The sequence below is a fragment of the Chrysemys picta genome, chromosome 7, assembly GCF_011386835.1.
Source record: "Chrysemys picta bellii isolate R12L10 chromosome 7, ASM1138683v2, whole genome shotgun sequence".
NCBI lineage: Eukaryota > Metazoa > Chordata > Testudines > Emydidae > Chrysemys > Chrysemys picta.
Window position 1 is genome coordinate 54,189,659 of NC_088797.1, and position 22,677 is coordinate 54,212,335.

The 22,677-nt window shown below is 46.2% G+C and overlaps 1 protein-coding gene across 7 annotated transcripts in view; it reads right to left on the minus strand.

Annotated features, from left to right (window-relative positions):
• LOC101945979 (uncharacterized) overlaps positions 1–22,677 on the minus strand; it is a 59,654-nt gene that overhangs the window by 10,983 nt on the left and 25,994 nt on the right. For all 7 annotated transcript variants that reach the window (XR_010589453.1, XR_010589454.1, XM_005285633.4 and 4 more), the window contains 4 exons: positions 9,574–9,735; positions 4,971–5,124; positions 2,736–2,890; positions 1,475–1,501 (listed from right to left, as the gene is read on the minus strand). Coding sequence is in view for 5 of the 7 variants with exons in the window: in XM_005285633.4 (XP_005285690.1) it covers positions 1,475–1,501; positions 2,736–2,890; positions 4,971–5,124; positions 9,574–9,735 (498 nt within the window). In the remaining 2 variants the exon portion in view is untranslated. The remainder of the gene's footprint in view (positions 1–1,474; positions 1,502–2,735; positions 2,891–4,970; positions 5,125–9,573; positions 9,736–22,677) is intronic.

Sequence of the window (22,677 nt, forward strand, 5' to 3'; positions counted from 1 at the left end):
GGTATTCAGTCTGCAGTTATGACCATTATGTAGTGTGGCTTGAACATGACATGGAGGTAGAGGTTCCTGTAGCCTCCAATAAATTTCTACTACTGCCATTTTCCCCCAGTTACATTGCTGTGCCCATGATAGATCTTTCCAAGTTAATGTTTTAGAGAGTGAAAGGTAGTTGGTGGTTGGTGGGTGGTGCTGGGGAGCTGCCTTAAGGCACATTTCACCTCATTGTTTAACTCTCTGAAGGACAAAAATAGTTCAACTGATTTGGTTCCTTGCCCACTTACACCTACCCAGGGAGGCTTTACAAAAAAAATCATCCTAAAAATCACAGCCTGACTCCTGTCTCATTTACCCTAGTGTTGGTTACACTGGTGTAACTCAACTGGTTTCAGTAGAACTGCTCTTGGTTTATACTGATGTAAATGAGATGAGAATCAGGCCCAGATTTTTTTCCTTTCATATCAGCAACCCACGCCAATTCAAAACTTCATTTCTAAATGCTTATTACAATCTGTTTTTATTTTTAACAAATCAAGGCCTCTTGTTAACAGTTTTCTAATGTTCCATCTGGGGCTGAACTCATCCTAAGTTCTCATGGGGTACCCCTTTTGTTACTCCTGTTTCAAAAGCCTTGATGTCCAACACCACCTTGTTATAAAATTCCCAGAGCCATTGCTAGGAAACCTTTGAAAGAGAAGAAAAATGTTTCCCATGTTAATTGAAAGACTCCTGAAGTGCTTTAATATGCTATGTAATAGAGTGCAGAAAGCACTGAATTGCAGCCACCTCTGGAGTGGAATCAGACAACTATTCACCAGCACATACCAGTGTTGCACAACAAGTTCAGGAGAGGAGACTTTATCACTGTTAAGCTTATTCAGGGTCTACTAAGTTTCATACCATCTGTCGTAGGTTCAGATGAAGATTGAAATATTAGTTTAACTGATACCAAGTTAACTTTTTTTAAGTGAGGCCAGGATAATAGCTAAAATAGCAAATCACCATTGCTATATTGTAGTAGGGTCTGAAGACCTCAGCTAGGTTGGGGTCCCATTGTGTTAGACACTGTACAAACATAGAGTATATGATAGCCTCTGCTCAGAAAAGCTTACACTGTCTACATTAAAGAAAGACCCAATACAAATTGTTCAATCTCTTTCCTTGTGAAGGATGCATTGGGCAACTGTGTTATCTGTAGTGAGGATGGAGGACGGCTGAGGCAACTCCAGTGAAGAACACTCAGAAGGGGTAACAATCAGCAGATGGGACTGTGGCACTATTGGCTCTATTACTAGGCTGTAAACTTTTGGGGACAAGGATCGTCTTTTTTGTTCTGTGTGTGTACGGCACCTAGCACCATGGGCTCCTGGGTCATGACTGGGGCTGCTAGGTACTATGATTGATAACACGCATAATAAATACTGATATTAGAAATACTATGTGGAAGGGAAATACATGTAACGACGTCAGTACTTACTGGGATACTCTTACCGAGGTCAGCCCTCTGAAAACAAAGGCAAAAGAAAAATCAGAATTAGCCGGAGCGAGGGCTGATCTTGTGGAAAGGGCACTAGCCTGGGCTCAGTTCCCCAGCTCTGCCACACACTCCCTGCTTCATCATGATCAAGTCAATCCATCTCTCTATCCTCCATCAGTAAAATGGGGATCATACGCCTTCCTTACTCCCACCCTTTGTCTTTCATGTCTATTAGGACTGTAAGCTCAAGTAGACAGCGCCTAGCACATCTTGGATGGCTCTACCAGGCCCTGCTGACATAACTACAATAACGTAAGTGTATCCTAGCTCTGATTTTTCGCTTTACTTTCACTTAGATTGAGGATGAAGTACTTTCGGGTGACTGACGAAGATCAGCATTTACCACCTGCAGTTACATTTAATGCTGCATTTCCCATTCTGATTGCTGAGTATCCCATGGAGACAGTAGAAAGGTGAAATGTGGTGGTGTGGAAAATGCTGATTGTGTTTTAATGGAATCCACATGTCAATAATAATAGGATCTCTGAACAGTTCTGTTTCAATAGGCACCTAAATTGTGAGAGCTTGATCCTGCACCCCACTGAAATCACAAGGGTTTCTCATGCGCTTAATGTTAAGGTTGTGCTTAAATGCTTTGCTGGGTTAGGGCCAGAGCATGCAGCACCTTTCAGGATCAAGCCTTGAATGTGTCTCTGAAGCTCATGCAAACAATCTGAACCACTTAGGTGTGCAACTTTGGGCTGGAAACTTCCTACAGGCACTTTCCTGTAAGATTCCCACTGCTTTCTCTCTCCTGTGAAGCTGTAACACTGCGATTACAGCCTCTCGCCCAGCATCCCAGCACTTCTGATCCCCACCAGAACCTGAAAGTGCAGAGATGCCATAAACAATGGAAAAGCGCTGAAGAGGAAAAACACCCGCCCAGAGTTTCTTTGACTTCACAAGGGTGTCACATCAGCATGGGTTGGGTTTGAATTTGGGCTGGAGGCTTGTTGTTACACCACCACATTCCAAGCCACAGATAAAGTGTATTGATGTCCTCATTTCAGGCCTGGTGCTGAGCACCCACAGCTCTTATTGACTCCCATTTCTCAGCAGATTTTTCTCAGTCCCTAATTTTGTACAGTCTCCAAAACCTCACTTTGATCCCCTAGCATTTGGCTGATGGTTGCTCCCCTTGCTGTCTCAGCCCTGTCATCACAGCTTTGCCAGTCTGTCTGAGTGTTAGCTTATCAGTCACCTTTTTCGTAGTTGGGTCCTTTAGCAGGAAAGCTCGGCCATCAGTCAGATTATAGGCATCTCTGAGGTCATTCTCCTCATTGCTCCTTTTACTCCAGGTCTTCCTGAGCCCCAGCACCAGCTGTCTATCTCCTGATTCCAGGTGTGTGTCACTTCCTGCAATTCAGTGCTCAGATTTATTCACACAAATGGCCCAGTAGGGTCCCTATGGGCAGTGTTATCAGGAGGCTCTGAACTACTAGCCTTGGAAAGAGAATGCTGGAGACATTCTTTCCCACTTTAAGTGCCTGAGTTCCTTGTCTTACAAGAAACAAGAAATGTCCTAGCTTTGCTGCTGCAATCCCCTATGGAACAGGTACTGTTCTAAGGTAGGATAGATTTGGATAGCTCCACCCCACCCTCAGAGGATTTTGGAATTCACTTGGATATAAGGCATGAAATCCTGGCCCTGTTTAAATCAATGACAAAGCTCCCATTGACTTCAGTGTTCAGAAACCACAAGAGCGTGTGTGGGAGGGAGGGAAATATTGGAGCATTTCAGAACCTTAAAACTGGAGATGGACCTGGACCAAAACCCCAGATAAAACATTCCCTGGATCCACATGTTCTGTCTCGGGCCCATCCCGGCTTCAGAATGTTGGGTTCAAGTTTCGTTCTAGAAATGAGTGAGGGCTTGGGAGATTTCTCAATTGTTTCCAAACTGATTCAATCTCCTGTGGTGTTAATCTAGACAAGCATCCTTCCAAACCAGGGGAGCAGAGCACAGCTTGCTTAAAAAGGCTCTCCTCTCTTTCTGAATACATCTGAGAAGGCTTGTGTCTGTTGTGTGCAGGGGATGACTGGCAGTGGTGTCATAGTCTGGGAGATGGGTCTAAGCCCAAACTTCACAGTAACCAAACAGCCTCAGAATTTGGGTTAGTTCAGATCCTCCTATGTATCTAAACTTCCCAGCTGACTGTCTTTTTCATAACAGGCTGAGCCCAGTCCCTCCAAACCTGTGGGAAAGTTTGCATTGGAATCCAAACTGCACAGATAGGGCTTAGCTCTGCCTCAGCTAGGATGTGCTCTGTGCCTGTTTGAGATGGTAGGATGCTCGTAACTGGGGCAAGGGGCTAAGGCTTCCCACATTAGGTCAAATCACATCTTGTTTTGGGTATCTTAAGTTGCCAATGAAGAACTATCCTAACACACGGGCTAAGGAATGTTGGATTCCTTGAAAGGACAGTTTAGTGAGTGCACTTCCCTTAGCTCCTCTCACCATGTCTACATGTTAGCTAACCCATATTAAAATCCTAGTGTAGACAAGGCAATTGTAGTTTTAAAACATGTTAGCTGGTCAAGGTAACACCCTAGGTTACCCCATAGGATTTACCCCAACCAGCTAATATGGTAAAACTACACCAGGCCTTGTGTACACTAGGAGAATGGTTCCCAAAGTGGGGTGCCTGGCCTCTGGGGATCTGCGGTGGGTTATGCTGGGGTCTGTCCCTCAAGCCAGGGACAGAACACATCTGAACAGTGTTCTGGCACTTTTGCCCCCTGAAGGCTCCATTTTATTCTCAAAATGACATCCTACATTCAGTGTGACTTCTCATGTACTGGATATAAGAGGTCAAGCTGGCAAGGGTATTTCCACACTGGCAGGGCCATTTGGGTAGTACCAGAACTTGCCTATTTGAGACTACACCCTCTCTGTGAGGGGTTAGAAGGTATCAAAACTCACAACATTTCTACAAGATAGGAAAGTAATGTCCCCATTTAAGGAAAACAGAAGTACAGATAGTGACTAATAGAATAATAGTAACATGAAACTTGTGTATAAAAATTGAAGGGAGTCTGGGCCAATAAGTTAGATGCCAAATTGCCAAAGGGGTCCGTGGCAGTAAAAAGTTTGGGAAGCACTGCACTAGGATTTTAACGTGGGATAACACAGGTAAAAATTACACCATTTTGCCTAGTGAAAATAAAGCCACAGATTCAGGGACCTCCAACTTCCATAAACTTCAGATTATACCACTTGAGCATGAAGGCAGGAGTGAGCCCTTTGGGCCTGATTCTCTATTGTCTTGTGCAGTCATTTACACCTGTGCAAAAGCAGTGCAAAGCAGTGTGAAACGCTAGCCACCTGATTTAGCAGCATTTTACCCCCACTTGGCACAGGTGTAGATGATAACACAAGTTGCAGGGTGGGAGTGAATCAGGGCCACGAGACATCAACAACAATACTGAAACCCACCTCTTTCTGGGATGATTGAAAGGTCGGACTGGTTTCCACTCTGAACCAAGAGACTGTGTGGTCTGCTCCTCCCAGTAAAAAATGTCTTCACCTCCTGGTACGAGTTGAGCAAGATGCTGGCAGCTCCACAGGAACAGTGCTGCAGAAAATACTCCTACACCAGACAAGGACAAGGTAACTGGGGCAGGGAGATATTGCGGACCAATAGTAAACATTCCAAACTAGAGATGTCCAGGGTTATTCCAAGACCTGTCAGGATCCAGATAAATGTATCTAACTCGTTCTAAATGGCCTAGGAGCAGGGAGGCTGACTGGAGCTAAGTTTCTTCGTAGCATGGAGTTTCATACTTCAATGATTTTGAATCGTTTCAAGTATCAGCCCACTGTTAACATGCTCCCTGGGCATCCAGCAGATAAATAAGCTTTAACTAGCCTTCTTCAAAATTATTTTAAGCCACTGTGAAGGCTTGGCTGCTCCTGGTTCTCTAGTAACACCATGAAATGCAGCATTCTGGGAAATCACAGAGACCAGAAATACCAGCAGTTGCATTGACTTCTGGGGCAAGGAGTTCTGGTGAAATATATCAGAGGAGGAACTGTCCCTAGACCAGGGCTGGTGCAACCATTAGGAGAACTAGTTGGCTGCCTAGGGTTGAGGGCGCCTAAAAGCCCGCTCAGGCGAGGAGGTGGAGTGGAGGTGAGCTGGGGCGGAGGGGGTGCGGGGAGGGCCACCCGCAGTAACGGGGGGGGGGGCGCACAGGGGAACCGTTCCCCGACCCAGATCACCTCCACTCTGCCTCCTCCGCTGAGCACACAGCCCCCGCTCTAATTCTCCTCCAATCGGCGCCGCAAGCCTGGGAGAGGAGGAGAATTAGAGAGGCACCGGTGTGCTCAGTGGAGGAGGCGGAGTGGAGGTGAGCTGGGGCGGGCTCCCCGGGTGGGGTTAGCTGCAGAGGGGGTGTAGTTGCTGCGGGGGGGCTCCCCGGGTGGAGGAGGCGGCAGGCTCCCCGGGTGGGGGTGGTGGCGGGCTGGGTTAGCTGCCGCGGCGGGCGGGGTTAGCTGCTGCGGGGGGGGGGGGGAGGTTCCTCTGGTGGGGGAGTGGGGTTAGCTGGGTGGGGGGGTGGTGCAAGGTGGAAGTTTCGCGCTTAGGGCACAAAACTTCCTTGCACTGCCCCTGCTGTAGACATCCCAAAATGATTCATTTTGATTAAAGATGGATCAGAACCAAACCTCCAGATCCAAACAGCCCTAAACTTTAGAGAGTTTTGAATCCAAATCTGGATCCAGATCTGAATTTTGCAAATGAGCACCATCTTTATAATGGGGCAAACCAAATACAAACAGTATTTGTATTTTTAGTAACCCAAAAAAATCCAGAGAGAACTCAGATTTTGTGAAGGCTAAAATGAATTTTAAAACAGCTGAGGCAAAAGTAACTTATACTGTCTCCCAGCATTTCTGGGCACCACTACATTCCTAGCTTGGTTTTGTAGTTCACTTTGAAATTTGATGGGTACTTTTGACTTGTGATAAATTCTAAAGTGATTTTAGAAAGTAAAACTGTCATTTTCTAAAGTGTCTTTTGTTTATGGTGGCTCAGATTTTAGATGCCCAAATTGATACATTTAAATTCATTAGGCCACATCTTCAGCTGCTGTATATCAATGTAGCTCCATTGACTTCAATGGAGATATCCCAGTTTACATCAGCTGAGCATCTGGTCCACTATATCTTATGATTTCAGCTATTTTGACTCACACTCCAAAAGCAGCTTTGTTCTGAAACATATTTTCTCTTGCAGCTGATCCCTAAAGACTCTGAGTGCTTTGGAAATAGTGGTTTGTATTAACGGCCTGACAGGTGTAAGCGTACCTGTCAGTGATTAATATTTTGATCCCTGCATCAGCATCCTGCTGAAGACTTATAGATGTTGACTGATAGTCAACATATTTTAACATCTCTTCCAAAAAGAAATTGAATTCACATTTCCAAATTCACAGCTGCTCAACCAAGACACTGTGTGTGTAGATAAACATACCCCACTATAAAAGTGACTCACAATTTAAGATAATATTATTTCTGTAGAAACATGCACAAACTATATCTTGTGTTTTTATAGATGGGATGCCAGAGTTAGATAAAATGTTGCTAAACAAATATGCTGTATGTGGTATTCAGTTACTTGCCAAAGCATTGACATCTTGATTGCTTGTAACTGACTCTGTGAAGAAGTTTCATGTATCAGTGTAAGGCCATTTTGCACATAAGTGAACTGTGATTTTAAATTCAATATAGTTTTCTCCATACTCCATAGATTAATCTTGTCACGTGTGTGGAATGCGGTCATTGTTTAACAATGCCCAGGAATGCTACACAAGAGTTTAGGACAGGAAGTGAAGAGTACTTTATCCATTTGCAACTGCAGGGGAATATAACTAGGTAGAAGTGATCCTTATTGGTGTTGGCATTTGACCAGGACACCAGGGTAAGTTCCTTTTAAGAATCACAAGCAGTCAAATTAACCCTGTGTTAACGCTCTCATCTGAAACCTGTTTCCCCAACAGCATAGTGCTGTATAATGCCTCCAGGTTGGGATGCTGCTTTGCAGAGCAGAGGGAAGAGTGCTGCCTTCTTAGACTGGGATTTTTCACTGGGGCTTAAGGGAATCCCTTGCGAGTCAGTGGGAGTTGGGTGCCTAACTCCCTTAGCCCCTTTTGGAAATCCCAGCTCAAACAGCACCCCTGCAGCATCGGCTGTGGATATTCTTTGGACACATCTCCCCCAAGCACTGTTTGTGGCTGCTCAGCTGATGAGATCTGCCATGATCCTAGGAGATGGTGGTGCAGGTAGCATTCTGTTGCTCTTTGATATTGCACTGGGTGATACAGCTCTTTCTCCAGGAGTCCATGTGTCCTCTAACTGATGTGTTGCTTTTTCATCTCTTGGTGCTTTCCAAAGGATTAAAGGACTCTCTGGGGAGGAAGAGCTTAGAAGCCTTATGATAAAAACGGGGCTTTACTGTCAGATCTCTTGTGCACTTAGGACCCAATGCTGTGAGCTGCTGAGCATCCTCAACTCCCAGCAGAACCTAATAAATCAGCAGAGTTCTGACTTCAATAGGACATAGATCCCTAAGTCACTTGGGTGCTTTTGAAAATGTTACCCTTAGTCTCCCTGGCCCAGATCCTCCAAGGGTTTGGGGGTTAGGTGTCTAAATACCTTTGAGGAGCTGGTCCTTTTGCAGTTTGGGATAACAGTATTTCCTACATCACAGAAGGGTTGTGAGGATTAATACATTGAGGATGGTGAGATGTTATGGTGTTGGGGAGGTCCCTTAAATACAAGGGCAGGTAATTAGTTAATGTTTGTAAAGTGCTTTGAAAATGCAAAGAGCATATTACTACTGTGAACTAGATACCCCAGTGGTGGGTGCATTACATTTGCAGACAGGGATATTCTGCCAAGGGATCTTTGAAAATACAAAATGCATCTAGGTTGAAAATGTAGAGCCAGATCCTCAGCTGGTATAAATTGGGGTAGTTCCTTTAATGTCAATGGGGAGACTACACTGAAGATTTGGCCCTGGTAATGCCGATGGTAAGGGTTGCTGCAAACAATGACTCATAACTGTAAAGCTTTCAGAAAATGTGCTAACCATTCCCAGGCCCTGTGTAGGAGGCAGCACTGGTCTGAAGGAGAGAGCTGGGAGTAGTGGGGGGCGAGGATGTTGGGCGGGGGGGGTTGGATGACAACCCAAATATTTTTGACAAAAACAGAAATGTTTTCCAACAAAATTTCCACTTAGTCAAAAAGCCATATTTGTCCCCCCCAAAATAAGTTGAAACAGAATAATAATATTATTATTATCTTGAAGTAAATAAGGAAAAACCCCAGTAACTGCAGTTGGAATGCGGGGGCTATAAATCCCAGGATTCTGGAGGATCAGTCTGGATAAGTGCCCAAAAGCTAGAATGTTCCTGCAAAATTGAGTTGGAAGTCTCATGAGAAGGGAAGGTCTCTCGGGAAAGATTTCTGCTACCTTTTGTGAAGAATGGGGCTGCAGCCCTAGTATTTGTGGCATTTCTGCTATTGGTTCGGGCACCTTTAATCATAATATGATCATGGATGGGCATCAAAAGACAAGATAATGAAACCAGTCTATACGGCAACAGCCCAAGTATTCAGTATCCCTAACCAAGAGTTCTAGGAAGATCCCAAAGCTATTGCCCCAGACACCCCACTCAATGAAAGAAACAAGCTCCAATCAATATAAAGACTGGGATGAAAAGAGAAGTAGGGGGCAAATCTAGAAAACAATGAGAACAAGAGAAGATGCATAAAAGCACCCAAGGATGAGCTGAACTCTGTTATTTGGGCAGGGTATAGTCCTGGTGCATAGCCTCTGGCTGCCGGTCTCCTCCATCACCCATGCTCACCTTGTAGTCCTTGGACCCGATTAACACCCCCACCCCCATATTAAACCATCTTTGGGTGAAACTTAGGGAGTTATATCCCCTGCTTTGGGGTTTTATACCCTCATGCTAGGGCTGAGGTTGGCAGCATTTTCCCCTAGCCCAGACAGCACCTGATTATCTGTTCTTACCTCCTTTATCTGGCTCATCTTCTGCTCCTTCTGCAAACTGCACACTTGCTTTTGGAGTCGCAGATTGTGCTCCTGCAGCTGCCCGATTTTCTCTATCAGCTGACAGATGTGTTCCAGATACCCCAGGCCAGAGCCAAGAGCCTTGGTGTTCCCTTGGTTCACCTGCAATGACAAAGTCATTCAGAGCACAGGCCAACAGTGGCAAAATCATTCCGAGCAGCTATTGCCCTACCTCTCCTGTTACAGTTTCACAGGCCATCAAAAATACACCTGGCGGGCAGTGTGGTTAAAATGAGAACTGGCCCAGGTCTTTATCCCAACCCCTAACCTTATCTTTCAGGTTAGAAAAAGTCTGTTTGGTTCACTTTTTTCAGCCCACGCTGCACCCCCATCTGTCTCCCCAGCAGTGCTAAGGTTTTCAATAACAACAAGGAGTCTGGTGGCACCTTAAAGACTAACAGATTTATTTGGGCATAAGCTTTCGTGGATAAAAACCTCACTTCTTCAGATGCATAGCGTGAAAGTTACAGATGCAGGCATTATATACTGACACATGGAGAGCAGGGAGTTACTTCGCAAGTGGAGAACCAGTGTTGACAGGGCCAATTCAATCAGGGTGGATGTAGTCCACTCCCAATAATAGATGAGGAGGTGTCAATTCCAGGAGAGGAAAAGCTGCTTCTGTAATGAGCCAGCCACTCCCAGTCCCTATTCAAGCCCAGACTAATGGTGTTAAATTTGCAAATGAATTTTAGTTCTGCTGTTTCTCTTTGAAGTCTGTTTCTGAAGTTTTTTCATTCAATGATAGTGACTTTTAAATCTGTAATAGAATGACCAGGGAGATTGAAGTGTTCACTTACTGGCTTTTGTATGTTACCATTCCTGATGTCCGATTTGTGTCCGTTTATTCTTTTGTGGAGGGACTGTCCGGTTTGGCCAATGTACATGGCAGAGGGGCATTGCTGGCACATGATGGCATATATAACATTAGTAGATGTGCAGGTGAATGAGCCCTTGATGGTGTGGCTGATGTGGTTGGGTCTCTGATGGTGTCGCCAGAGTAGATATGGGGACAGAGTAGGCAACGAGGTTTGCTACAGGGATTGGTTCCTGGGTTGGTGTTTCTGTGGTTTGGTGTGTAGTTGCTGGTGAGTATTTGCTTCAGGTTGGGGGGTTGTCTGTAAGCGAGGTCTGGCCTGCCTCCCAAGGTCTGTGAGAGTGAGGGATCATTTTCCAGGATAGGTTGTAGATCGTGGATAATGCGCTGGAGAGGTTTTAGCTGGGGGCTGTATGTGATGGCCAGTGGTGTTCTGTTATTGTCCTTGTTGGGCCTGTCCTGTAGTAGGTGATTTCTGGGTACCCGTTTTCAATGCTACCTAAGGAGTAATCTCACCTTATCATAGCCCCAAGATGCCTCATTTTACGGCATTGCTGCATGAACTGGAAAAGCAGGGAGAGAGGCTATTTCCAGCCCAACCCTTCAGGCTCAAGATTCAGATGGAGCGGATTCCAGTGGGCAGCCAAACTACTAGGTGCTCATATGAACTCCATATATTTAATTTACACCCATGGCTACTCTACCAGAGTGGTGTAAAAGTCCCATAGCATAAGTGAGAATCTGGGCCTACAATGTATGCCATTACACTCCTGGGGCCAAATTCATCCCTGATGTAGCTCCACTGAAATCAATGGAGCTGCACCCTGGAGGAATTTAGCCCATTGACATCAATGTGAGTTGAATCTGTCTGCATCAGGGCTGAGTTTGGGCCCCACCAAATGTCTGATCAGAGAATCATAGAAGATTAGGGTTGGAAGAGACCTCAGAGGTCATCTAGTCCAATCCCCTGCTCAAAGCAGGACCAACACCAACTAAATCATCCCAGCCAGGGCTTTGTCAAGCTGGGCTTTAAAAACCTCTAAGGATAGAGATTCCACCATCTCCCTAGGTAACGCATTCCAGTGCTTCACCACCCTCCTAATGAAATAGTGTTTCCTAATATCCAACCATTCTCTTTGAAACCTCCCCCCCCCACTTCAGGTAGTTGAAGGCTGCTATCAAATCCTCCCTCACACTTCTGTTCTGCAGACTAAACAAGCCCAGTTCCCTCAGCCTCTCCTCGTAAGTCATGTGCCCCAGACCCCTGATAATTTCCGTTGCTCTCCGCTGGACTGTTTCCAATTTGTCCACACCCTTTCTGTTGTGGGGGGGTCCAAAACTGGACACAGTACTCCAGATGTGGCCTTACCAGTGCCGAATAGAGGGGAATAATCATTTCCCTCGATCTGCTGGCAATGCTCCTACTAATGCAGCCCAATATGCCATTAGGCTTCTTGGCAATAAGGCCAAACTGCTGACCCATATCCATCTTCTCATCCACTGTAATCCCCAGGTCCTTTTCTGCAGAACTACTGCTTAGTCAGTGCAAGCTACAGTGCTTTGCCACTCTGGGACTAACCTAGTCTGGGGGACAAGATCTCTGCTGCCTTTGCACCTTGCAGAGTCATTTGCAGCTATGCAGAGTGGGTGGAAGACATACCCCCAGTGTAAGTGAGTAGGGAAGTCTGATTGGGTGGCATGGCATAGGAGTATGGACAAGGACACAATGTCGAAGGCGACAGAGAACCAGGCTCCAGGTATGTAACCTATGCCAACATCTACGTCACTGCTGATTTAGCCTCATGTCACCAGTTAGGCAGTGAACTTCATTCTGGGCCTAACTCAAGCCACTGAAGTCAACAGGAGTCTTTCCATTGGCTCCAGCAGACTTTGGATCAGGTCCCCTGAGCGCCTTACCCAGGTGGCAATGGGCGTTTGTCTTGAGGAAAGTATGCAGGATTAGGCCCCCTATATGGTTATGGCAAGAATTAGATGAGTCTATTCCACTGTCACAGGGTGACTGGCCCCTTTAATGGGGGTGGAGGGCAGTGCATTTGTGACTAATTACCTGCCACCCAACTGGGCTTAAAAGAAGGCACCTTGGCCTCATGAAGGGAAAGACAGCAGCTGGGGGAGTTGCTGAAGAGGGCTCCTGAAGGAAGCTGCTGGAGGAATGGCTGCGAGTCCAGAAACACTGGCACAAATAGTCCTGTGCAACACCCTGACTGCAAAGAGGAGAGACTACAGGCTAGGAATGGATGTACCTAGGGTGGGTTGAGGGATAGAGCCCTGAAATGGCTCAAAAGTGTGCCTGGAGGAGAGGTTTGGAGCCAGCCAGACCTCAGGGAAGAGAAGGGGCCGTGGCAGACTGTGAAAGGAATAGCTGGAAGAGACTTTGCTTTGGGTTTACTTTGCTTTATATGTTAACAAACCAGGCCAAAGAAAAATGTTTGTTATTGTATATAAATCTCAATGGATTATTCCTGGGACTTTGAAAGGGAAACTGAGGCAATGGGCTGCAGAGCCACATTTGGCCAATAGGGGGTCACTACAGAGGAGGCATACCCTTTGACATACACATAGACTTACATGTTCCATTTCTTAGCATGTGAGTAAATGTTCAGTCTTTGGACGAAATGCTGTATTATTGTTATGTTTTGTTATGCCGTTCTCCTTTGGGAGACACCGTAACCAATAGCAAAGGTTTGTCCTCTGCTGTATTCTCTATATTTGGTGGCAATTCTTGGGCCAGAGCAGCTTGAAGCAAGCATTGGTGGGTGAGCTGTAACTTCTGGAAGAGGGGATTGTCAGCATGCTGTTTGTGACTGCTTCTATTTCACACTATGTAGCAAAATAGACTCAGACTACAACCGGATTATGCATTATTGATTTCTCTTCCACTGGGAAGCTGACTTGAAGGCCCCACAATTCCACAGTCACTCAGCAGAGGGGCCACTCTGGTGCCAGCGTGAGACGGTAGTGTCAGAAGAAAGGCAAAAATGTTGTCCAGTTGCATTTTCTGCATCTGGCTGCCTTGTCTGGCAAACGCATTAGTCATATTTATTGTAAGATTAATCTGTTGAACATCCCACTAACAAATACACACAGAAGCTCATTTACACATTGGCTCTGCCTGTCGATGGGCATGTGATATCAGTAAGTAAAATAAACCCAGATTTTTATAAAAGCTCTGCTTTAAAGTTTATCTTACGTCAGAAAGTTAGTTGCCTCTACAAAAGTGGGAAGCTCACTCTGTGTCCTTTCTCACAGCAGTACACATTTTCGGGGGGAAATACAAACCTCGGGTCTCTTCCTGTCTTTCCATTATGTCAAAAGGTTCTTGGTGGGTTCAAAAAATAATCAGCGTCAGGATTATTTTTAAATAAACAATGATACAATGTTATTTATAAAATCTGGTCTTATGTTCAGATGGTTTTAGCTCTGAGTCCATGACGTAAATCCTGTGAAATCATATTAAATAATGTGACACTAAATAAATGAGGAATAGTAGCTCACTTTCCTTATGATTCGTAGCACTCTTTTGTGGACAGAACTATTAAAAAAGGAGTCAGGTTGGATTTTGCTCCAATATAAAAAATGTATCTTTAAAACATCTGTGCAGCAGGAGGGAGACAGAGATCCAAGAGCATTCAGAGAACACAGAATCAATGTGTTCCATTCAGAAAAAAAGAAAAAACCCTGTGTTCTATGGACTCTAGACACTTGAAATTTGTAGTTTGCAGGAAATTTTGACACTCTGAAAACGGGTTTTGGTCCAAATCAGAACAAAACCAAATATCGCTGAAATTTCCTGAAAAACTTCAGTTTGGGAAATTTTTCCAAATTTATTTTTTTGCTAGGACTTTCCCGCCATTTTTATATTTACTTCCTACCATATCGTAGTAGTGCATAATATGTCAGTTGAAATATTCTATTGTTTTTTGTTTTGTTTGTAAAATCATTAAGGGAAAGAAAGAGGTTGTCTTTGACACAGTATGATGCTCACATACTGTATGCTTGGGGCAGGAAGGGATCAGGAGCCAACTGGCTTAGATTCTCAGCTGGGGTAAATTGCCCTACCTCCATTGACCTACAGGGATGTGGCTGGAGCACACTGCATTACAGCTATTCTCTCCTTTCCTGGGCTCATGGGAAGCCATGCATTGGTGCTCCTTGTGCTATGGGGCAGCCAGGGGTCTACCTGGCCCTCAGTGCAAGTCAGAGCAACTGTCCCAGGGTGATTGCGCCCCTTTAAGGGAGAGGATCTTAGTCCTCCTGTGACTGAGCAGGTGTGCCCTGGCTAGGCCCAATTAGCAGGCAGGGTAGCACCTAGGCTCAAGAGTAGGGTTGCCAACTTTGGTTGGACCAATTCCTGGAGATTTCATCATATGATGTAATCCTGATGCCTCCAGGACAATCCTGGAGGGTTGGCAACCCTAATCAAGAGATATATAAAGAGTCTTGGGAGCCAGGAAGAAGGAGAATAGTCCAGGTGCAGGGAGACCCGGATGACTGCTGATGCCAGAGCCAGAGGAAAGTCCAGAGGAACGGAGAGATATCCTAGGAGGTCTATGATAATAACAATAAGCCCAGGGTGGGCGGACGCTATTAATGTGTATCTTTCCTTTGGCCCATTTGAACTCTAGCAGGGGCTTCTGGGGCTGAACCCTCCAGGCTGTAGGATGAATGAGACTGGTGAAGAACCTGGAGTCACAGAAGGGGAGGAGCCAGAATCTTTTGAGTTATGGCATTGAACTTTATTTTGTGATCTGAGATCTGCATTTTAGTGGGTTTTGTTAGCCTAACTGAGCCCTGGAGATGGGGAAGCCAAGGGTGGGGGGCACTCTGAGATGGTGACCTTATGGCAGCACCCTTAGGGTGCTAAAACTAATGCTCTGCTGCCTATGAGCCCTTGTGGGCCCTGGGAAGGAGAGAATAGCTGCAGTGCAGTGTGCTCTAGCCACACCCCGAGAGGTCCATGGAGCTAGGGTGACAACCCAGTTGAGGATGTAAATCAGATTAAAGATCAGATCCAACTCGGCTGGCATGCTGGCCACTCAGATTCCCAAACAATTCTTCAGAGTGCAGGTAATCTGAGTTATCCTCTTGGGTAATCTTCAATTTAAGTGATTAGCATCATCCTATAGCTATCCTAGCAAATGCAAATGAAGAAAAGATGATTTATCTAACACCCTAGTACACAGGGCCTGCTACTCCTGCCAGCAGAAATTAAACATTCTGCTTTTATGGGTATTTAAGGTCAGATCCAAAGCCCCTTGAAATCATTAGAAGGCTTTCTTTAAGGGGCTTTGAACAGGCCTTTAGTTTTCAATCCCTCTCTTTGCTAATAGCTCCCAGTGATCCCAAAATATTAGTTTACCAGAGGAGAAAATGAGGACTGAAGGATTTTAAGCATCAGGTAAACCCTAAATTTATTGCAACTGCCCTGCAGTTACAATGCAAGTTCACTGCCTCTGTCCTTCGGCAGTGGGGTATATACCTGGAAACAGGTACCTTCGCTGCACTGCTGTGCAATACACACTATTTGGATTAGGGTTATGTCTCAGTTAATTTTTGATGTGCCTGAAACTGACAGAACTGATGTCAAGTACAGAAAGTTTTTGATTGGGCAATAGAGCAAGTTACCTCCCTAATGGTTGCTCAGCAAGAAACACCATGTGGCCTTTCCCGGAATTTCTTTCAATAGATTGGAAATATTTAAGCAACACTCCCTAAATATCGTCATCTGGCTCATGCAGCATGCTGCTCGGAACCTGCTGTATGACATCCTGGGGTCAATCTTTCTAAAGTCTAGAGAGAGAGCTAGGCTAGTTCACTGTTGTTGTGCCACTGTATGATTACAAAACAGATTCCATTGCAAGTCCCCTCCTTCCAATTCCATATGACTCTAGCTTCCTTGAAATGTTCATCATCAGGGCTGAAATTTTCCATTATTCCTACCTGAAGGTGATTGTTTTTTTATAATGTTTGAGCAAAAGCCATTTTTGGCATGGTGATAAACATACAGCATTAAAAAATATATCCACTGCTGTTCTGGGGTGAGGAGACAGGGATGGGTGGACAAGGGGCAAAATAAAAAACAGCTGAGTTTTGGGAATTTAGAGGGGACCAGATCCTGCTTTCAGATACATTGGCTTAAATACTGAGTGGGCCAGATCCTATGCTGGTGTAAATCAACATGGCTCCATTGACTTCAACAGAGCTATGCTGATTTACACCAGCTGAGGATCCAACTCCACTGTGAATTCAATGGCATTATTCCAGATTTAGACTGATTGATGTAACTGAGAACAGAAGCTGGCCTACACCTCCTCACCGAGCCCTAAACATAGAATCATAGAATAATAGACTATCAGGGTTGGCAGGGACCTCAGGAGGTCATCTAGTCCAAAGCCCTGTTCAAAGCAGGACCAATCCCCAACTAAATCATCCCAGCCAGGGCTTTGTCAAGCCTGACTTTAAAAACCTCTAAGGAAGGTGTCATAACTATAAAGGGAAGGGGAACAGCCCTCCTGTGTACAATACTACAAAATCCCTCCTGGCCAGAGACACCAAAATCCTTTTACCTGTAAAGGGTTAAGAAGCTCAGGTAACCTGGCTGACACCTGACCCAAAGGACCAATAAGGGGACAAGATACTTTCAAATCTTGGTGGGGGGAAGGCTTTTGTTTGTGCTCTTTGTTTTGCGGGTTGTTCGCTCTTGGGACTAAGAGGGACCAGACATCAATCCATGCTCTCCAAATCTTTCTGAACAAGTCTCTCGTATTTCAAACTTGTAAGTAACAGCCAGGCAAGGCGTGTTAGTTTTATCTTTGTTTTCTCAACTTGTAAATGTTCCTTTTGCTAGAGGGTTTACCTCTGTTTGCTGTAACTTTGAACCTTGCTTTCAGGGATTATACAGTTGTCTTTATGTCTCCTTCGGTTTGGTTTTGTAGCCATCTATCTAACGGAGCCACTGGTACGAGGGTTCACTACTGCTGCGGCAGTTCATGTCTTTACCTCCCAGTTAAAGTATCTGCTTGGAATCAAGACAAAACGCTACAGTGGAGCCCTTTCAGTTCTATATAATTTAATTGCTGTACTTTCAAATATCACGAAAACCAAAAGAGTTCCTCTGGGCTCTTTGAATCTGATTACCCTGTAAAGTTATTTTCCATCCTGATTTTACAGAGATGATTTTTCACCTTTCTTTTTTTAATTAAAAGCCTTCTTTTTAAGAACCTGATTGATTTTCCCTTGTTTTAAGATCCAAGGGTTTGGATCGGTGTTCACCAGGAAATTGGTGGAGAAATCTCTCAAGGCTACCCAGGGAAAGGTTATAGTACTTGGGAGGGAGATATTCTTGGGGGGAGGTAGACAGAGTTTCCCAAAAAACTCATAAATAATTTGGGTGGTGGCAGCAAAACCAGATCTAAGCTGGTAGTTAAGCTTAGAGATTCTCATGCAGGTGCCCACATGTATACCCTAGAGTTCAGAGTGGGGAAGGAACCTCGACAGAAGGAGATTCCACCACCTCCCTAGGTAACCCATTCCAGTGCTTCACCACCCTCCTAGTGAAAAAGTTTTTCCTAATATCCAACCTAAACCTCCCGCACTGCAACTTGAGACCATTACTCCTTGTTCTGTCATCTGGTACCACTGAGAACAGTCTAGATCCCTCCTCTTTGGAACCCCTTTTCAGGTAGTTGAAAGCAGCTATCAAATCGCCCCTATTCTTCTCTTCTGCAGACTAAACAATCCCAGTTCCCTCAGCCTTTCCTCATAAGTCATGTGCTCCAGCCTCCTAATCATTTTTTTTGCCCTCTGCTGGACTCTTTCCAATTTTTCCACATCCTTCTTGTAGTGTGGGACCCAAAACTGGACACAGTACTCCAGATGAGGCCTCACCAATGCCGAATAGAGGGGAATGATCACATCCTTCGATCTGCTGGCAATGCCCCTACTTATACAGCCCAAAATGCCATTAGCCTTCTTGGCACCAAGGGCACACTGTTGACTCATATCCAGCTTCTTGTCCACTGTAAGCCCTAGGTCCTTTTCTGCAGAACTGCTGCCTAGCCACACGGTCCCTAGTCTGTAGCAGTGCATGGGATTCTTCCGTCCTAAGTTCAGGACTCTGCATTTGTCCTTGTTGAACCTCATCAGATTTCTTTTGGCCTAATCCTCTAATTTGTCTAGGTCCCTCCGTATCCTATTCCTGCCCTCCAGTGTATCTACCACTCCTTCCAGTTTAGTGTCATCTGCATACTTGCAGGTGCAGTCCACCCCATCCTCCAGATCATTAATGAAGATATTGAACAAAACCAGCCCCAGGACTGATCCTTGGGGCACTCCACTTGATACCGGCTGCCAACTAGACATGGAGCCATTGATCACTAACATTTGGGTGCCCGATCCTCAACTAGTGTTAATCAACATAGTCCTTTGGATCTGGCCCTTGTTTTTAAAATGAGGTCATAAATATCTGAAAATGCAGGGCTGAGCATCCACAGGGAAAATGTTTAAGATGATAGTTACAGTTTCTGGGCAAGATCTTCAGCGGGTTGGGTGCAACTCACCCTAGCTCTTTGGACGTTGGTGGAGCTACATGAGTTGCAAATCTGTCCCTCAGTCTCTAGCTATTTGCCTACCACCTGTGGCTGGTATATAGGTGCTGTAAGAGGTTTAAGTGCAGTTGGTGCTGCCAGGGGACAGGGGCCTCCCTTGCCTAATCTAGGTGTAATCAGGACTCGTGATTGTGAGTATCTCATCAGTGCTCTGTCCTGCTCTGGGCTCAATCATGGGCTGTTAATTTGGTGCATGCCCTGGGATTTTCTTCTATTATGGCTCTTTGGAGAGTGCTATGGGGAAGAGCTGGATCTTATGGCATGATCTGAAGTTGGCATGGGGAGGCTTTTCCTGGTCTCCAAAGGGAGGATGTTCTGGAGTCCTGAGCCAGCTATATAAAGGTCACACAAGACTTGTAAACTTTGTGTGGTGTGTTGCGTGTTAGGACGAATTTGAGTGAAGGCTACAAATGGATGCAAGCAAAGTCAAGTGCTAGGCACCGTCCACAGCAGTGAGCTGTAGTGCTTCTGCTCTCTTACTTCCCAGAAAACAGAGTCAAATATGTGGGTGTGTCTGAAGATAGTAAAACCAATGAATTTGTAGCCCTCTGGGAAAGAAGTGTGGGCCGGCAGATAGGGCATTGAACTGCACGGGGAGTCAGGACACTTGGATTCTAATCCTGGCTCTGCCACCCATTTCCGTTCTTGTCTCTTGGGACTGTAAGCTCTTCGGGCACAGAATGTCCATCATTGGGGTTTATACAGCACCCCCACAGTAGGGCCCCAATCAAGCTCAGGGTCATCAGGTACTAACATAATAATAGGTGTCATCTTGTTCCTACTCTCAGGCAGGATTAGTTTGGAGGCTGTGCTCTTACTACAGGCTTCAATTCTCCTCTGCTCCTTGCTTGGCTCACCCTTTCTATGGCGTGTGGCTCTTTTACCCACAGCACTCCAGGATCCGAAAGAATGTGCAAGGCAACATTTCAACAGCCCTGGAATGTTATTGCAAACAGCACATCCTGGGCTTGGAATACTCAATTAGTGATGTCATAGGCTGACTGGAAAACACTTGTCAGTGGAAGCTGACGGCTTTGTTAAGACTCCTGAATAACAGGAAGCAGAGGAATCATTCTGTACTTTTCTAATCTTCCCCACCCTGTATTTTACGTTGCTTTCCAGAAACAGCCATGCTCACTGATAGCTTGCAGCTTCCTCTGCATGGCACACCCATGCTATGGAAGTGGTACTTGACTGTGATGGCCTCCTGTGGCTTTCTCCTTCTTGCTGTACCATACCAGTATCTAAAGAGAAATATTCCAAGGGACTGGGTTGACTCAGGGAATTGATAACACTGTAATCAGCTTGAGAGATGAATCCAGTCAAATTTATCACCATCTGATATGGCTGTTTGATGGCTTGCAGCTCACTTCTCAGTGGACAAGTGTCCACATCACAGACACTACCACCACAGCTACCCCTATATTGGCAGTTGCAGTAGCTGAATGAACAGGCCATGGAGACTGAGGTGGTCCCTCCAAGGAAGGTTTGCAGAAGAGAGTACGCTTGGGTTGCTGCTACCCAGACTATGCTTGTCCTGTGGCTACATGGAGGTGCAGGACTGTCATTCTGGCACTTTTCACCAGCATGAAATAGAAGAACCAAACCAACCCCCTCATTCTATTTAGAATTGGCCCGACAATAGAGGGCTCACTTTGCCAGGCTAGTCAAGCAGATAAGGATACCCTGGAATGCCCACTGGTGGTATCTTTCTAACCAGGAGCTTGCATTTAAAGGACATTTGGGTCAGTCTGGATCTAGAGTGGAGTTTGGATCCTGAGCTCCATGTTGTATCCAGGGAGCCTTGATCAACAAAACAGAGGTCGGGAGCCACAGGCTCACTTGGTATAAATATAATCTTCAGTGAGAGTACATTACTTAGAGCAGCTGAACATCTGGGCCATGGCTTTTAAAAGGTTTTCAATCCATCCTCCATTTGTTGTACAAAACCTGCCTTATGGCCTATCTTGCATCATCCTAGTTCTAGTAGCTGCTGTTCTTGACACGCTGTAGTATTTATCTGCTCCATTAATATGCACTGTACCCTCTTCTAGCATAAATCACTGCTGCATTTGTACAGCTACAAAAAATTAGCTTCTGGGCATTGACTTAGAGCTTCACCATTCAGCCAGTGAAGATATTAAAAAAGAAGAACAAACCACAGAGACAGCTTCATTTCCTCTTAAGCCTCTTTAGAATTTACTCTTGGGTTTATGTCAATGCTCCCTTTAGTGGGAAACTGAGGCTCCATTTCACAAAGGATTAAAAGTACTTTTCAGACAGTTAATGTGGCTGTCAGATGGGGTCACCACCCCAGTTTTTGCAGAACTCTCCTGCTCTTGTAGCCGCCCCTCAGCTCCTTGCCCCAAGCTGGAACTGTGCCAGCCCCTTTTGAAAGATCCACCCAACTAGTAGGCCTCTGTTACTTTAGAAAATATTGCTTAATGTGTTTTTATATTGGTGCCTTGTGAGAGAAGGCAGTTAGCTCCAGGGAGCAAGGGGCTGTTCAGTCCTACCACATGGCATGTATGCTGTGTACATCAAAGGGGGGAACCTGTCTTTTATTGAGAACTGTTGGAATTGCAAGTTGTCACTTTAAGGGTGGGTAGGGTTACCATTCGTCCGGATTCCCCCGGACATGTCCGGCTTTTTTCAGTTAAAAATAGCGTCCGGGGGGAATTTGTCAATGTCCGGATTTCCCCCCGTGCAGAGCACGCACGGCTTACAGGGCAGCCAGCCGGATCGTGCCACTCCCTCCTCCACTACCCCCTCCTCTCTCCTGCAACTTGACACCACTCCCCTCCTCTCTCTCCCCCTCCCTCCCTGCATTGGCAGATCACGGCCTCCAGCAGTCTGGAGCTCCGACCCTGCTCCCCTCCCCCGCTGTCGAGCGCGCCGCTCTGCAGCACAATAAGGGGGCCAGGGGGTCAGAGAAGCGGCAGGGAGGTTCTGGGGGGGTAGTCAAGAGACAGGGAGCAGGGGGAGGGTTCGATGGGTCAGGAGTTCGGGGGGTGCTGTCTGGGGGTTGGGGGTGTAAGGTTTTGGGCAGAGTACAGGTGGGGGAGGGTCTCAGGAGGGGGCAGTCAGGGGACAAGGAGCGGGGGGGGTGTTTGGGAGTTCTGGGGGGGGCTGTCAGGTGGCAGGGGTGGGGAGAGGGATCGGAGCAGTCAGGGGACAGGGAGCAGAGGGGTTTAGATGGGTCAGGAGTTCTGGGGGGGGGCTGTCAGGGGGTGGGGGGGTGGATAAGGGTTGGGGCAGTCAGGGGACAGGTAGGGTGGTAGGGTCCTAGGGGGCCAGTTAGGATGTGGGGAAGGTCTCAGGAGGGGGCAGTCAGGGGACAAGGAGCAGGGAGGCTTAGGTAGGGGGTGGAGTCCTGGGGGGCAGTTAGGGGCAGGGGTCCCAGGAGGGGGCAGTCAGGGGACAAGGCGTGGGGGGGAGGGTTGGGGGTTCTGAGGGGGCAGGAAGTGGGAGGGAGTGGAAGGGGCAGGGGCGGGGCTAGGGCAGGACGGGGGCGGGGCTAGGGCGGGGCTCCTCCCGTCCTCTTTTTTGATTGTTGAAATATGGTAACCCTAAGGGTGGGCAGGGGTCGGGGGCTGTTTC